At 36.0% G+C, this 16,367-nt stretch overlaps 1 protein-coding gene across 1 annotated transcript in view; it reads right to left on the bottom strand.

Moving 5' to 3' along the window:
- Positions 1-16,367, bottom strand: part of LOC122448351 (coiled-coil domain-containing protein 7-like) — a 171,022-nt gene that overhangs the window by 27,917 nt on the left and 126,738 nt on the right. Inside the window, exons 20-23 of the mRNA XM_043479596.1 lie at positions 14,640-14,723; positions 11,004-11,087; positions 6,424-6,507; positions 1,512-1,595 (exon numbers count right to left, since the gene is read on the bottom strand). Of these exons, the coding sequence (XP_043335531.1) occupies positions 1,512-1,595; positions 6,424-6,507; positions 11,004-11,087; positions 14,640-14,723 (336 nt within the window). The remainder of the gene's footprint in view (positions 1-1,511; positions 1,596-6,423; positions 6,508-11,003; positions 11,088-14,639; positions 14,724-16,367) is intronic.

Here is a 16,367-nt window from a genome sequence, read left to right as displayed (position 1 = left end):
ATTAAAGACATTGTTAGAATTGTTCTTACAATTATTTCTTTATGAACCTATACAATTTTTAAAGAATCTGAGAGACAAAATTAGAGCAAGTTTAGTATGTATATGTAGTGTTTGTTATATTAGTTACCATTTAGTGTTATTTACCTAATTTTCAGCCATCTTTTCAAATATTTTTACTGCACTCTCTCTCTTCTAGTATTTCCCATTACCTTAAGTTCACTGTTTCTTTCTTCAGACTAATTCAATCTCTTCCCTTAGGCAGTATTTTCATTTCATTTGTTGTATATTTCAACCACATTTGGTTCTTCTACATTTTTATTTTTAGATGATAATATCTAGTTGATGAATTATTTTCATCATATCTTTGTTTTCTTCTTAAAACAAAGTTTTCTTTAATTTTTCTATTTATAATAACTATTAGGTCATCACTGTCTGCTAAATCCAACATCCAAGACTCTCACAAGCATATTTTGTTTCCTGCTTTTTCCTGTGCATGGATCACAATTTACTATTTCCTTGCATGTCTTAATTTTTTTTTGTTAATAACGACATTTTAGGGACTTCCAGGGTGGCACTAGTGGTAAAGAATCTGCCTGCCAGTGCAGGAAACATAAGAGACGTGGGTTCGATCCCTGGGTCAGGAAGATCCCCTGGAGAAGGGCATGGCAACCCACTCCAGTCTTCTTGCCTGGAGAGTCCCATGGACAGAGGAACCTGGCGGGCTACAGTCCATGCAGTCGCAAAGAGTTGGACGTGACTGAAGTGACTTAGCATGGATATTTTAGATAATATATCACAGTATTTCTGGATTCTGATTTGTTTCCCCATATAAGGCTTGTTGTTTAGTGTGTTCGCTTGCTTGTTTGCTTGTTTGTTTACAGTGATTTCTCAGAAGTGTCTTACTAACATCTCTTTTCTCCTGAGGTGTGACGCCTTACCCATTGCTCCTCAGAGGGCACGTCCTCAGGCATGCACACAGCAGCTTCTTTGTGTCTGTAGTAACAGGGCTCTGAGTGTCTGTTTTCCTTTTATCTCTATTTAGGCATCTTCTTTCAATATCACAGAAAACACCATAAAGAAATGTGTGTAATGCTGTTACTACAGGTCTAATAAAGAGGGAACTGATAACCACTGAGATGTTATATTCTTCTTATCACATTCCTTAGCTAGCCTTTCTGCACTTGCAAATTCAAGAGAAATGTCTACCTAAGCTGAAAACAGAAAGTGAACAGAATATAATTGGGGATATTTTTACCAAGCATATGCTAAGTTTATTAAGGACTGGTTTTTATGGATTACATCCTAAATGAATGAGTTCTACCATTAATAATATGCAGATAGTTTTACATTGATATTTAATATAAAACTAATTTAAGGAAAAAATTCTTGAAAATTTCAGCCCATGTAATAATAAAACATAGATACTGATGTTATTCATGACTCTTATTTAAATATCGCTAGAGAAGACAGGTAAACCTAAAAACTTAGATTTGTAAAGTTCCTATTCTTACCAGGGAGATTCGTTGATTGTGTCTTGAATTGTCCCTTTATTACACCTCTTCCAGTTTTACTTCTCAAGCCTTGTATATTAGTCCCTGTAGAAAAGAACAAATTTCAAAACACTTTACAAGGTAACTATTTCCATACAAACATGTGTGTGTGTTTGCATGTGTGTGTTTGTGCACATGTGTGTGTGTATGATTGACCTAATTAGTATTTGCTGTTATGAAAGATGAGTTATATTGAAATGTCTGGTTTGGAGAATCACAAAACCTTAAATTAGAACAGAGGAAGCAATTATTAATATGTAAGTTACATTATATTGAAGTTTAGATATATTTAGGATATGACCCAAATCAAACATTCAGGGGATGACAAATGGATGTACCACTTTGTACCTAACCAATATCTTTTCTATATTCCTTTTACCAGTATCTTTTCTTTAACCAGTGTTTAATTCCTTAACCAGTGATTTTTCCATATAATGCTCTCTCTTACACAAGCTGAAATCATTCCAGAGAATTTATGACAGTAATATAATTTCCAAGTTCATATCAAAAGTACAGTTACTCTGTAAGGATGTTCCCAACGAGGAACAACTTCACATTTTCTTCCCCATCAAGACAAGATATAAACAAGAGTCTTCTTAGTCATAGAAACTTACATGAATCAGAAATTCTTTGACTTGCCCAGGAAAATTTTAATTCCTTTTTAGGCTACATAACTGTAAATCATGTGGGTATCACTGACTTAAAGAAAAAGTGCCTTGGGGATTCCTTGGGCATATATATTTCATGTCTTGCAAGGAGGAAATGGCAATATTTGTACCAGAACCAGGACTCTGATAGGATCCATTTTCATTTGACTTTTTATGTGGTCTAAAGTTTTTGCTATAATTGATAGCAAATATAACTAAGATTAAATGACATAAAAAATACATGAAAGTTAAAGATATTCACACTGAGAAAGGGATAATGAGGACTGGGGACCTAAAGGGCATGCACACAGTTGCATTTTTATGCTAGTGGTTTTAACAGAGCTCTGTTTGCATGCCTGTTTTCCTGGATCAAAAGTTTAGCACGTGAAAGTTGGTTCCAGTTGAGCATGTAAATGTAGTTGGAAACCTGTCATGATCCTGACACTACTGAGTAGAAGACCACTTTGAAAAAAGGGCTGAGCCCAGGCATAAATGCAAAAGGTGGCACGATGATTTTGGCAGCCCAAGTGTACTACATTACATTCTTGACAGAGAAGCTACCACCTGGAACATCAATAACAAAATGAACAAAAATGAATCAGACTGGCCAGGCAAGTCTTCAATAAATAATACTTGGAGTAATAAAATTTATAGCCACACAAAATTAGGGATTAGCATATATATTTTAGCCACTTTTGTCTTCCTCCAATTAGTTAATAAGGAGAATGGAATCATTTGACTCAAGAAAGCAGAGGATCCTCAGATAAGCAGGGAGGCAATCAGAACAGCATTTGGTCCCATTGTTGTTCAGTCATTAAGTCGTGTCTGATTCTTTGTGACCCCATGGACTGCAGCATGTCAGGCCTCCCTGTCCCTCACTGTCTCCCAGAGTTTGCCCAAGTTCATGTCCATTGAGTTGGTGATGCTATCCAACCATCTCATCCTCTGCTGCCCTCTTATTTTGCCTTCAATCTTTTCCAGCATCAGGATCTTTTTCAATGAGTTGGTTCTTCACATCAGGTGGCCAGAGAATTGGAGCTTCAGCATCAGTCCTTCCAGTGAGTATTCAGGGTTGATTTCCTTCAGGATTTGACATGGTATATTAATGCATATATATGGAATCTAGAAAAATGGTACCGATGAACCTATTTCCAGGGCAGGCATAGGGATGCAGACATAGAGAACAGACTTGTGGACACAGTGGGGGAAGGAGAGGGTGGGGCAAATTGACAGAGCAGCACTGTATGCTGCTATAACACTACTATGTGGAAAATAGATAGCTAGTGGAAAACTGCTGTCTAAAGAGGGAGCTCAGATTGGTACTCTATGACAACCTAGAGGGGTGGGATGGGGATGAAGGCTCAACAGGGAGGGAATATATGTATACTTATGGCTGATTCACAGTGCTATACAGGAAAAACCAACAAAACATTGCAAAGCAATTATCCCCCAATTAAAAAAAAGAATAGCAGTTGAGGGAAGATTGAGTTTAAGCACTATGAATTAAAAGGTTTGCACTAGAAAAATCTTCGAAATATCCCAAAGAAAAAGAAATTTAAGAAGGCAAAATTTTTGTCTGAGGAGGCTGTCTTACAAATAGCTGAGAAGAGAAGAGAAGCAAAAAGCAAAGGAGAAAGGGAGAGATATACCCAACTGAATGCAGAGTTCCAAAGAAGAGCAAGGAGAGATAAGAAAGTCTTACATGAACAATGCAAAGAAACAGAGGAAAACAACAGAATGGGAAAGACTAGAGATCTCTTCAAGAAAATTAGAGATGCCCAGGGAACATTTCATTCAAAGATGGGCACAATAAAGGACAGAAATGGTAAGGACCTAAGAAATAGAAGAGATTAAGGAGAGGTGGCAAGAATACACAGATACTCTACAAAAAAGGTCTGAATGACCCAGATAACCATGATGGTGTGGTCACTCAGCTACAGCCAGACACCCTAGAGTGTGAAGTCAAGTGGGCCTTAGGAAGCATTACTACAAAGAAAGCTATATGAAGTGATGGAATTTCAGCTGAGCTATTGAAAATCTTAAAATGATGTCGTTAAAGTGCTGTACTCAATATGCAAGCAAATTTGGAAAACTCAGCAGTGGCCACAGGACTGGAAAAGGTCAGTTTTCATTCCAATTCCAAGGAAGGGCAATGCCAAAGAATGTTCAAACTACCATACAACTGCACTCATTTTACATGCTGGCAAGATAATGCTCAAAATCCTTCAAGCTAGGCTTCAATAGTACGTGAACCAAGAAATTCCAGATGTACAAGCTGGATTTAAAAAGGGCAGAGGAACCAGAGATCAAATTGCCATCCTTGATCATAGAAAAACCAAGACAATTCCAGAAAACCATTTATTTCTGTTTCCTTGACTATGCGGATCAGAACAAACTGTGGAAAATTCTTAAAGAGGTGGGAATACCAGACCATCTTATCTGTCTCTTGAGAAACCTGTATGCAGGTCAAGAAGCAACAGTTAGAACCAGACATGGAACAACAGACTGGTTCAAAGTTGGGAAAGGGGTGTGTAAAGGCTGTATATTGTCACCCTGTTAATTTAACTTATATGCAGAGTACATCATTCAAAATGTCAGGCTGGAAGAATCACAAGCTGGAATCAAGACTGCTGTGAGAAATATCAACAACCTGAGATATGCAGATGATAGCACCCTTATGGAAGAAAGTGAAGAAGAACTAAAAAGTCTCTTGATGAAAGTGAAAGAGGAGAAAAGCTGGCTTAAAACTCAACATTCAAAAACTAAGATCATGACATCTGGTCCTATCATTTCATGGCAAATAGATGGGGAAACAGTGGAAACAGTGACAGATTTTATTTTCCTGGGCTTCAAAAGCATTGCAGATAGTGACTGCAGCCATGAAATTAAAAGATACTTGCTCCTTGCAAGAAAAGCTATGACAAACCTAGACAGTGTATTAAAAAGCTGAGGTATCATTTTTCTGTCAAAGGTCCATATAGTCAAAGCTGTGGTTTTTCCAGTAGTCATGCATGGATGTGAGAGTTGGACCATAAAGAAGGCTGAGCACTGAAGAATTGATGCTTTCAAACTGTGGTGCTGGAGAAGACTCTTGAGAGTCCCTTGGACAGTAAGGAGATCAAACCAGTCAATACTAAAAGAAGCCTGTCCTGAATATTCACTGGAAGAACTGATGCTGAAGCCAATACTTTGGTCACCTGATGCAAAGAGAAGACTCACTGGAAAAGACCCTGATGCTGGGAAAGACTGAAGGCAGGAGGAGAAGGGGCCAACAAAGGATGAGATGGTTTAATTCCATCACTGACTCAATGTGCAAACTCAGTGAGTTTGAGCAAACTTCAGGAGATGGTGAAGTTTAGGGAAGCCTGGCATGCTACAGCTCATGTGGTTGCAAAGAGTCAGACATGACTTAGTGACTGAACAACAACAGCATATATAACTTTTCCATATTTTTTATACTGTTCTATACAACTGTCTATTAAGTCAATTAATAGGACAGAAAATACGCTTTCATATTGTCTTTTGAAGCACAGAATTCTTTTTTTTAAACTTTAACCCATTTCCCTTCTTTTTTTTTGACATGAATTATTCATGTAGTAGCTATAAAGTACATTGGAAACATGTATTTTGTTTCACAAAAAAGGAGAAAAAACTGAAAAAAATATGGTTATTTATGGAAAGCTGCACAGGAAGAGAAAGATGATGGAACAAAAGAGGATGCCACCCAAGAGTCTTGCTCTTCAGACTACAGTCTAGGTTACTAAGTAAATACAGTTTATACTTTGGCCATCAGGGCCACTCTAATTACTTGAGTGTTTAGAACTTCAGAGCACTATTTTTGTTTCAAGTTTGTTTTCTGTTTCCCAAGTGAGACAACTTATTGTTTCTTACTATTAAAGTAACATATGGTTAACTTTTAAAATGCCACACATTAGTGAAATCATATGGTATTTGTCTTTCTCTGTTTGGTTTATTTCACTGTATCACTGAATTTTTTATGGATCACTTTTGAATTGAATAAATTCTAAAATTAACAAAATGTAGCTAATTCCCCACTGACAGTAACTGCTAGAATTCTAGTAATTATAGGAGGGAATTGATGACAGTTTTTAATCCTGTAATAATAGCATATAGGCGCTGTAGTCACTAAAGATGCAAAGTTAAATAAACTTCAGAGAAGCTATTAATGAAAAAAACAGGAAACAGAGTCAAAATATTGTTCTTACCAAGATAGTTCTCGGGTTGTGTCTTGAATTCACTCTTCAAAAAACGTCTTCCAATAATATCTGGGAATAGCTCTGTATCAGACACTACAGAAATAAACAGTTTCAAGATACATTTGTAAGCTAAACATTAACATGTGTATGTTTATTTGTGTGCGTGGAATATGTGTGTATTCTTATTAGATATTTTTATTATAGGAGAAGAATTATAAATGAAATGCCTGGACTGCACACGTAATAACTTAAGAATTAGAAGTCTTATAAACCTCATTATATTGAGGCTCAGAAATGTTTAATGATTTCACCAAGGCCATATATCTAGTAACAACAAACAAAATTGATCCATAGACTGATGCCTCATAGTTTCTTAACTAGGAACTTTTCCATAAAATACAAAGTCTTTCACAAATTGAAGTCACCCTAGAGACTTCATTTTTCACTTTTACTTAATAAATATAACCTTCTTGTGTATATTAGAAAACATTCATATGGCAGGGATGTACCTGGTGAGATGGGATATAACAATTTTTCATTTTCACATTTGGCAGTACATTCAACTTCTTTCCTCTTAGTTTCTGACTTTCAAATTTCATTTAGAGCATTTAGTTATAAATTTATCATTAATAAATAAGTATGAAATAACTAACAATTTTGTTATTAAATAGCAGGACATTTTTAAATGAATGGATATAAAAGAAAGCACTTTTTGCTTTGTCTAGGTTTATCATTCAAAACTGACAAGGACCTCTATTAATAAGCAACACTGAAGCAAAAATTAATTGAAAGAACATAATCAAAAATACTCTGAAGTAAAACATAAAACACATTTAACTGCTTGGTTCAAACAATTTCACTTTTACACCACCAGCTTTTCCCCACTTAAAAGTTATTGTAGTAAATAACATTACTTTTTTTAGAAATAAAAATGAGAATGTAATAAAATAAAGGAATCAAAAGCAAATAAATTTCAGAAAACTTGCTTAAATATTAAACTTCAGTGAAAACACAATTCTATGCTTTTATCTGAGGGTTCAGTTACTTTGCAAGTCTAGTTTTCAGCATTAGTTCTGCAGAAAGTTCATGACCATAGGAGTTCCTGCACCAAAGAGAAATGATCTAACTCTGTTATTCCAGGACTAAAGCAGTGTTAGTGAACTGTAAACTCTGCTAGAGAACTCTACTTAGTAGAGATACGAATTTACATGCCACCTTAATTATGTAGAGGAAATTGGTAACCAATGAAATAACTGTTATATTCCTTATCTCATCAACTGGCTTTTTTCTTGCTTTTTCCATTTTAAGCTAGCAATGAAAGTGGATAGAAGAGCAGTTGGAAACACTGAAACCAAGCATTTTCTAAAGTCATTAGGGCACAGGATTATATGTATTACTTTAAAACACTTAAAAGTTAATAACATGCAGCTAATTTTCCACTGATAGTAAATACTAGAGTTTAATTATTAGAGGGAATTCATCTTTTTCCCTGTTAATAACAAAATATAGTTACTGTTGTCATTAATGGTTCATAGTTAATTAAATCCCAGAAAAGACATAAACCATAAGTATTACTTGAAAAACTCTTGTTCTTATCAGTGTGATTCTTTGTGTCTTTGACCAATTACTTTTTCTCTTCTAACTGTATCTGTCATGCATTCTATATCAGTCTCTATAGATATAAAACAAATTTCAAAACACTTTCGAAGGTAACCATTAACACACATGTATGTCTATTATTGTATCTATGTGTAGTACCAAGTTAATTAGTATTTGTTATCACAGAAGAGAAAGCATACGTCTGCACTGCACGGTCATAAAACATTAGAATTTGAAGGGTTATTAGCAATCATGTAAGCCTCATGATATAGAAGCTTAGAGATGTTTTGAGATTTGATTGAGAACACACACCAAGAAAATACAAAATTGAGCACAAGCTGAGGCCCCATAATTCCTTAACCAGTGCTTTTTCTACATGATGCCATGTCTCACACAAACCTTAATCATCTTGGGGAGTTCACATTAATGATATAACTGCCAAGTTTACACTAAGAGGACACTCATCCTTTAAGAATATACCTATGAGTGGAACATACCATTTTTCCCCTGCCCACTGGTCAAGTTACAAACCATGGTCACAGAAAGTTACTACCAGGCAGAAATCCTTTGACTCTCTTAAGAGGGCTTTATGCCATTTTTAAGGTTATGTAAGTCAGTAGACATTAATGATGCAGAAGAACAACAAGATACTCTGTGGTCTACGAAAAACTGCCTATAGGTTGTCTTACAATGTATACCTTTCCGCTGGGGAGGGGGAAATGGGTAAATCTGCTGTAGTACCAGCACCAGGACTGCATCCCACTCCCTTTGAGTTTTTATGTGATCTGTAGATTTGGCAGGATTTAGTAACTACAAACTAGGTCAGAGGAGAGGAAACTGCATGAAAGTTATTAAACAAAAATTCATATTGAAAAAGTGGTAAGTAGAACTGGTGACTTGGGTCAAATAATGTGTCCAATGTTTTGTGAATGGAAGGTGGTTCCAAAGAACACATACCAAAAGTTGGAAACCTATCCTGAACCTGACGCCATAAGGGGGATCTTACTATTAATACTTTGTTGTAATGGCTGAGAGCAGGATAAAGTATTAAAGATCCTACAGAGGAGATATAACTAAAGCTCTCTGATTTTTCTCCACCTGGTGTAGGTAAGAATGACAAGTACAGTTGATGCCTATATAAGCAAGGAAGCATTAAGAAGAGCATCTAATAGCAGAATTAAGGATGAGGGAAAAAAGTGTATGTGCTAGAGGAATCTGTAACCTAGTAAGAATCACAATTTTCCTCCTTCACAATACTTTCTCACTGCTTAATTTATTTTTTACACTGACTTTTCCTGAAGTTCCTAGTATGTGATTCAAACTTTGTTTCTTTGCCTGTCTCAAATTTTGGGGGATAAATACTGGGCATTCTAGATAATATAAGAAATCTAGATACTGAGTTCCCCTCCTCTTTGGAGGCTTGCTGTTGCTGTTTTCCTCATTATTTGTTTAGTGACTTGGCTGGAATGTGTGAAAGTGTGAAAGTGTTAGTCACTCAGTCGTATCTGACTCTTTGTGACCCCATGGACTTTAGCCCACCAGGCTCCTGTGTCCATAGGATTTCCTAGACAAGAATACTGGTGGGTAGCCATTCCCTTCTCCAGGGGATCTTTCCAACCCAGGGATCAAGCCTGGGTTTTCTGCATTGCAGGCAGATTATTTACCATCTGAGTTACCAGGGAAGCATATATTCTGTTATTGAGAAGTCTTCTCTACAGCATGAAGCTTCTAATGTTGCTCCTCTGGAAGCACAGACTTGGGCAAAGAGTTACCTTTGATGACAGCTGCTCTTCCTTTTGAGTATCTTTTCCTTTACTTTTCTGTCAAGCTCTCTGCCTCCCTTAATATCACACCAAAGATCAAGGAGCAGTGTGTCAAATACCATTACACCAAGACAAGGGGCAGCAGTGTAAACTACGAGCTACACAACAAGATTAAAGATCTCTATTTCACCAGAGTTACTGAAACTGTGCCTGGTATTTTAATTACTAGAGGGAATCAGTAAGCAGTGAAATCTCCATTTTAATTCCATTGATAAAACTAGCTTTTCTGCTTATGCAAATACAAAGCAGCTATCTTTCTAGCCTCAAAAAGAAAGTGAATAGAATAACATTTCAAATGCTTCTGGCAAGTATATTCCAAACTTACCATAGCATTGAATTTCTAAGGATAAGTTTTAAGTGAATGAGTTCTAAAACTTATACTGTGTAGCTAATTTTCTACTGTTAGTAACTGCTGGAATTCCACTAATAATAGGAGTGTCAGGTAGTTAGAATAGAAAACAGGAGTCCAAATTGGCGGTAGCTAAAAGGACAACCCACTTCAGTATTCTTGCCTGGAGAATCCCACAGACAAAGGAGCCTGGTGGGCTACAGTCCATGGGGTCGCAAAGAGTCGGACACGACTGAGTGGCTAATGCACAGAAAAGACAAGGAAGGAAAAAGCCTGCAAAAAAAGAACAAAGAAAGGTCAAAGCAAGGTCCGAGGACCTGTGTGAGGACTTCAGGTAGAACAGCACTCCTGGCTAAGCCCAATTTGCATAGGGCAGGCCCAGGGGGAAGAAAAAAACATATAAAAAGAGGAGCCAAAGGGCTCTCTCTCTCTCCCCCGCACGCTGGGGTGCTCTTCTCTTCGCGTCTTTGGGTCGACATGCCCTCATGCCTGGAAGATGGATTTTCCTGCTATTATCTAAATAAAGTAGAGCTGTAACACTGATTTGTCTAAGAGCTGTAACACGGTCTGTTCGAGACCTGAGAGTTAGAACAGGGTCTGTCCAAGACCCGAGAGCTGGGACATGCCGAGGGCTTTAATGTCTGTCACCCCAAAACTTTGTGATGAGACAGAACCGAGCAGCATACACTCGCCTGATGAATTGATGAAAACATTGCGGCCTGTAATAATAGAATATAGGTACTATACTCGTTTAGACACAAATTTAAACTCCAGAGAAGATAAATAAAGCAGAAATAGACTTGAAATACTCTTCTTACCAAGATGGCTCTTGGATTTTGTCTTGATTTTGCCCTTTAGAATACTTCTTCCAGTAGCTTCTGCATACTGCTCTGTATGAGTCTCTATAAACAGTTTCAAAACACTTTTGTAAGGTATATATTAACATGTGTTTCTCTATGTGTGTAGTACTTCTTTAATTATTGTTTTAATATTATAGAACAGAATTAAAATGAAATGTCTGGATTGTAGTATCACAGGACCTTAGAATTGGAAGGGCTGTAAGCAATCACATAAGCCTCGTTATATTGAGGCTTTCTGCCTGCAATGCAGGAGATCCAGGTTTGATCCCTGGGTTGGGAAGATACCCTGGAGAAGGGAATGGCAACCCATTCCAGTATTCTTGCCTGGAGAAGTCCATGGATGGAGAAGCCTACTGGGCTACAGTCCATGGGGATCGCAAACAATCGGACACGACCAAGTGACTAACACACAGAGAAATAATTTTGACCAAGGCCACATATCTAGGGAACAACAAAGCTGACCCATAAATTGATACTTCATAGTTCTTTAACCAGAGCTTTTTCCATAAAATACAACCTTTTTGCAAACAAAAGTCATCCTAGAGAGTTAATCTTAATAAATAGTGTGCACATTAAGAACACATTCACATGGTAAGGATATACCTGGTGATGTAGAACATAATATTTTTCCCCAGGGTCAAGATGCAAATGATAGGCATCATAGTCACAGGAAGTTACTGTGAGGCAGAAATTCTGTCCAGGAATATTTTCTTTTTTAAAAGGTTATATAGCTAAGTCAAGTAAGCATCAGTGATGGGAAAGAAAAACAAGTAATTTGTGGACAGAGATAAAATACTCTCCCAGGTTTTCTTAGCACATAGACCTTCTCCCCTGAGGAGGAGGAAATGGGTCATTTGCAGGAATGTGAGCGCTGGTACTGCATCCCTTTCCATTTGAGTCTTTACATGGTTTTTACTTTTTGCTGGATTCAGAAATGATGATCTATGTTCGGTATCAGAAAAAAAAGTTATTTAAAAGATTTTATATTGCAAAAGGAATAATCAGAATTGGTGACTCTTGGTCAACCTGTTAGGTAAAGTATTGGGTGGGCAAAATTTGGTTCTAATATAGCAAGTAAGTGAAGCTTGAACTTGTTACATCCAGACTTATACATTATAAGTCTTGCTTTGGAGAACTGGCTGAGCCCATGAATATTTCAAGTGTGCACTATTACTGAGGCAGCACAAATTTATCACCATTGCAATCTAAACAGAGGTGAAGGCCATGGGACATCATTACTAAAACTGAAGACATGCTGGATTGGGCAGAACAAGTTTTAGTAACTAAGTTACGGCATTTGTGAAAGTAATGTGTACTATAGCAACACAGAACTGGAGAACATTAGCAGACATACTTTAGCTCTCTTTTCTGGTCTTTCTCCAAAGATAAAAGTAGAAGAACTGATTCACTTGATTTGAGAAAACAAAGGATCCTTAGGTGAGCAGGGAGGCAATAAATGATATAGAGCAGAGAAACCTAATCTATTAAGAGCCACAATTTTCTTCCTTCACAATGTTCTCCCACTGCTTTTAAGTTTTCTGTTTTTGTTTTTTAAACCCTACTCTGCTTGGAAGTTTGTTGAGCTGTTTTTTTTTTTTAATGTAACATCATCTATTTTAAATATTCATGCTATGCTTATTAGTATATTCATAGAGCTGTGTAACAATCACAGTCAATTTTATAGTCTACTTTAGATTTATACTAAACAGATGAAATTCCAGGAAGATGTAGAAATTTTTTTCATATTCTACATATATAGTTCTTTTTATAATGTAATCCTTACTATCTTTTCCCAGTTTTATATATGAAGCATGTAAAAATGAATTTATTAAAATTGCTTTTAAATTATTTACATAATTTTGTGCTATACCAAGAGAAGACAAAGGATGTATGTATAGCGTTTATTATTTTAACCATTTTATTTATAATATTTTTTTGTCATTATTTAAAATGACATTTTCTGCTCTTTAATCCCTCTGCTGCCCATGCTATATTTCCATACTTTAAATTTGCTCATTCTTTTGATAGTGTAAAAATACTAAACATCTCTATTGATTTTTTAAAATTTCAGTTATACTTTCAACCCCAATTTCTATGTGTTCCTTTTCAAAATGATATATTTCTCTTCATATATATTCCCTATTTGATAAAGAACTGTCATGAGATCTTCCTTCCCTTCTTAATAATGTTTACACTTAGTTCTTTGAACATATATATAATAATTTCTTTTTAGTTTCGTTATTTAAGTACAATAGCTTGGATCCTCACAAGCAGTTTTTGTTGTATGCATTTTTCCTTGTTATATGTCACATTTTACTGATTTTTTTTTGCATGACCCATAATTTTATGCTGAAAACTGAGTATTTCAGATATGCAATATAGCATCTCTGAATACTGACTTCCTTTTTCAAGGCATGTTATTATTATTTTCTTGCTTATATTCTTAGCTATCTAGCTGAAACATTTTACCCAAGTATTCCTTTGCAGTTTGAAGGCACAACTACTGCTCCTCAAGGGAAAAATTATTGGATATAGTGGTTTTAGCAGTGCTGTCTTTTTTATATCTGTTATATGGTCTATCTCTTTTGACGTTATCAGTCAGTTCATTCAGTCACTCAGTTGTGTCCGACTCTTTGTGACTCCATGGACTGCGGCATGCTAGGTCTCTCTGTCCATCACCAACTCCTGGAGCTGCTCAAACTCACGTCCATCAAGTCGGTGATGCCCTCCAACCATCTCATCCTCTGTCGTCCCCTTCTCCCCCTGCCTTCAATCTTTCCCAGCATCAGGGTCTTTTCCAATGAGTCAATTCTTTCTTTGCATCAGGTGGCCCAAGTATTGGAGTTTCAGTTTCAGTATCAGTTCTTCCCCCAAAATCAAAGGGCAGTGTGTCTATCACTTTTATAAGAATAAAGGCTGTAGGATAATCTCTGAACTACATAACACAACTAATGACTCTATCACAGATGAGAAGGCTAATATGCCTGATAGTTCCATCAAATAGAGAGAAATGGTAACCAAATGAATTAACTCTGTGTTAAATTCACCTTGTTATTATCATATTCATCAGGAAGACTTGCTCCTTTTCTATCTAAACTAGAAAAAGATATTAGAATAGAATTAAATACACTTGAAGTGAAGTGGCTCAGTCGTGTCTGACTCTGCAATCCCATGGACTGTAGCCTACCAGGCTCCTCCGTCCATGGAATCTTCCAGGCAGGAATACTGGAGTGGGTTGCCATTTTCTTCTCCAGGGAATCTTCCCAACTGAGGGATTGAACCTGGGTCTCCTGCGTTGCAGGCAGATGCTTTACTATCTGAGCTACCAGGGAAGCCAAGATGCATCAAGTATATTCCAAGTTCATTATAGCATTTCATTTTATGGTTTAATTTTTAAATGGATCCTTTTGAAAAATCATATCTAGCTTTTAGATTTCTAGTAAATACCATAGTAAAACTAATTATGAGGATATTCATGAAGATTTTACCTATATAATAACAACATACAAGTACTCTTATCATTAAAAATTCATACTCAAACTCCAAAAAAGGTAAAGAAACTATAAAGATCAGACTTGGAAAGATTAGACTTACCAGGGGGAAACTTGGCTAGGGTCTTATTTTCCACTATCTGTATATGTCTCCCGACAGTATCTTTCAAGTGTTCTAGATCAATTTCTGTGGAAATAAACATACCAAAACACTTTGTAAAGTAACCCTAACATATGAATGTTTCTCTTTGTATGTGTGGGTGTTCATGTGTGGTATTATCTTAATTAGCCTAGTTATTAATATGCATTATAATGGAATATTTTGGTTGCAGAATCATTAAACCTTAGAATTAGAATGGCTGTTAGCAATCATTAAGTCTCCATATATTGAGACTTAGAGACATTAACAATTTGACCTAGACTGTTTATCCAGATAATGAAAAACCTGATGCACAGCCTTATGCCTTTAACCAGTGCTTTTTCCATACAGTCTACCTCTTGAACTAAATTAAAATATCCTGGAGAGGTTATGATGATAATCAACTGTTAAGTTTAAATTAAAATCAAAATCATACTATAGGGATATATACTAGTGATATGGAACACAACATTTTTTTCCTCAGGCTATGTTACAAACTAGGGTCTCCATGGAAATTTACTATGGGGCAGAAATTCTTGGATTTTCCAGGAATATTTTAATGCCCCTTTTATGTTACTTAAGTGTAAGCAAAGTAGGCATCAGTGATGTAAAAGAATATCAGAGTATGTTGTAGACTGAAAAAACATGCTCTCCTAGGTCCCTTTAGCATGTAGACCTGGTAGCCTGGAGGAAGAAATGGTTAAACTTGTAGAAGTACCTGGATTGAGACTGGGTCTCTTTTGAGTTTTATGTCATTTGAAATTTTTGCTTGATTTAAACTGCAACTAGGTCCAATTATGAGAAAAATACATTAACATTATTAAAGGAGAGTTTATATTGAAAGGAATAATTACAAATAATGAACTACTGGATTTAAAATATTGTGGCTAATTGGTTTCTAGCAGAGTGTGTACCTGAAGTTAGAAACCTGTTATGACTAAGATGCCCAGATGCAAGTCTTTCTTTGGAGAAATGTATGAGCCAGTAAGTATTAAAAAGGTTGTGCTATTTGTGGAGAGGTGGTTACCTGCTGCAGTACCACCGCCAAAATACAAAAACAGTGTGCCTGGTTAGGCAGAACAAGTTTTCCATAATTAACAACATTTTGTGAAAGTAATAAGATGTATAGCAAAATGAAACTGGGGAGTATTAGCAAATACATTTTAGTTTCTCTGGTTCTCTCTCCAAATGGTATACGTAACAAGGACTTGCTCATTTGCATTAAGGAAGCAAAAATTCCTTAGATAAGTAAGAGGCAATGAGGATAGCATTTGAGGGAAGGTTAGGTTAAGTACTATCAATTAAAAGACATATGCTACAGAAATGTATAATCTAGAAAAGTCAGAGTTTTCTCTTTTATCATATCCTCCCACTTTTTAAATCCTTTTTTATTCTATTCTTCTTGACATTCATTGAATGTCAAGTTTTAAAAAATACATATTATACAATTTGCCCATTTAAAGTGTTCATTTCAATGTTTTAAAAAATATATTCAGAGTTATATGACCATCACCACAATTAATTTTATAAGAGACTAGACAGTGTTCTTACCAAAAAATGAAAATTATATGACATGATGGAAGTGTTAGCTAACACTGGGGTGGTCATCATATTGTAATGTACAAATGTATCAACATATCATAAATGTTAAACACACTATAGTCTACATTTTTGCAAGGGCCCTTATTATAT

This window comes from Cervus canadensis, chromosome 10, assembly GCF_019320065.1.
Source record: "Cervus canadensis isolate Bull #8, Minnesota chromosome 10, ASM1932006v1, whole genome shotgun sequence".
Classification (NCBI taxonomy): Eukaryota; Metazoa; Chordata; class Mammalia; order Artiodactyla; family Cervidae; genus Cervus; species Cervus canadensis.
Note: the sequence above shows the minus strand (reverse complement) of the source record. Positions and strands in the feature narration are given on the sequence as shown.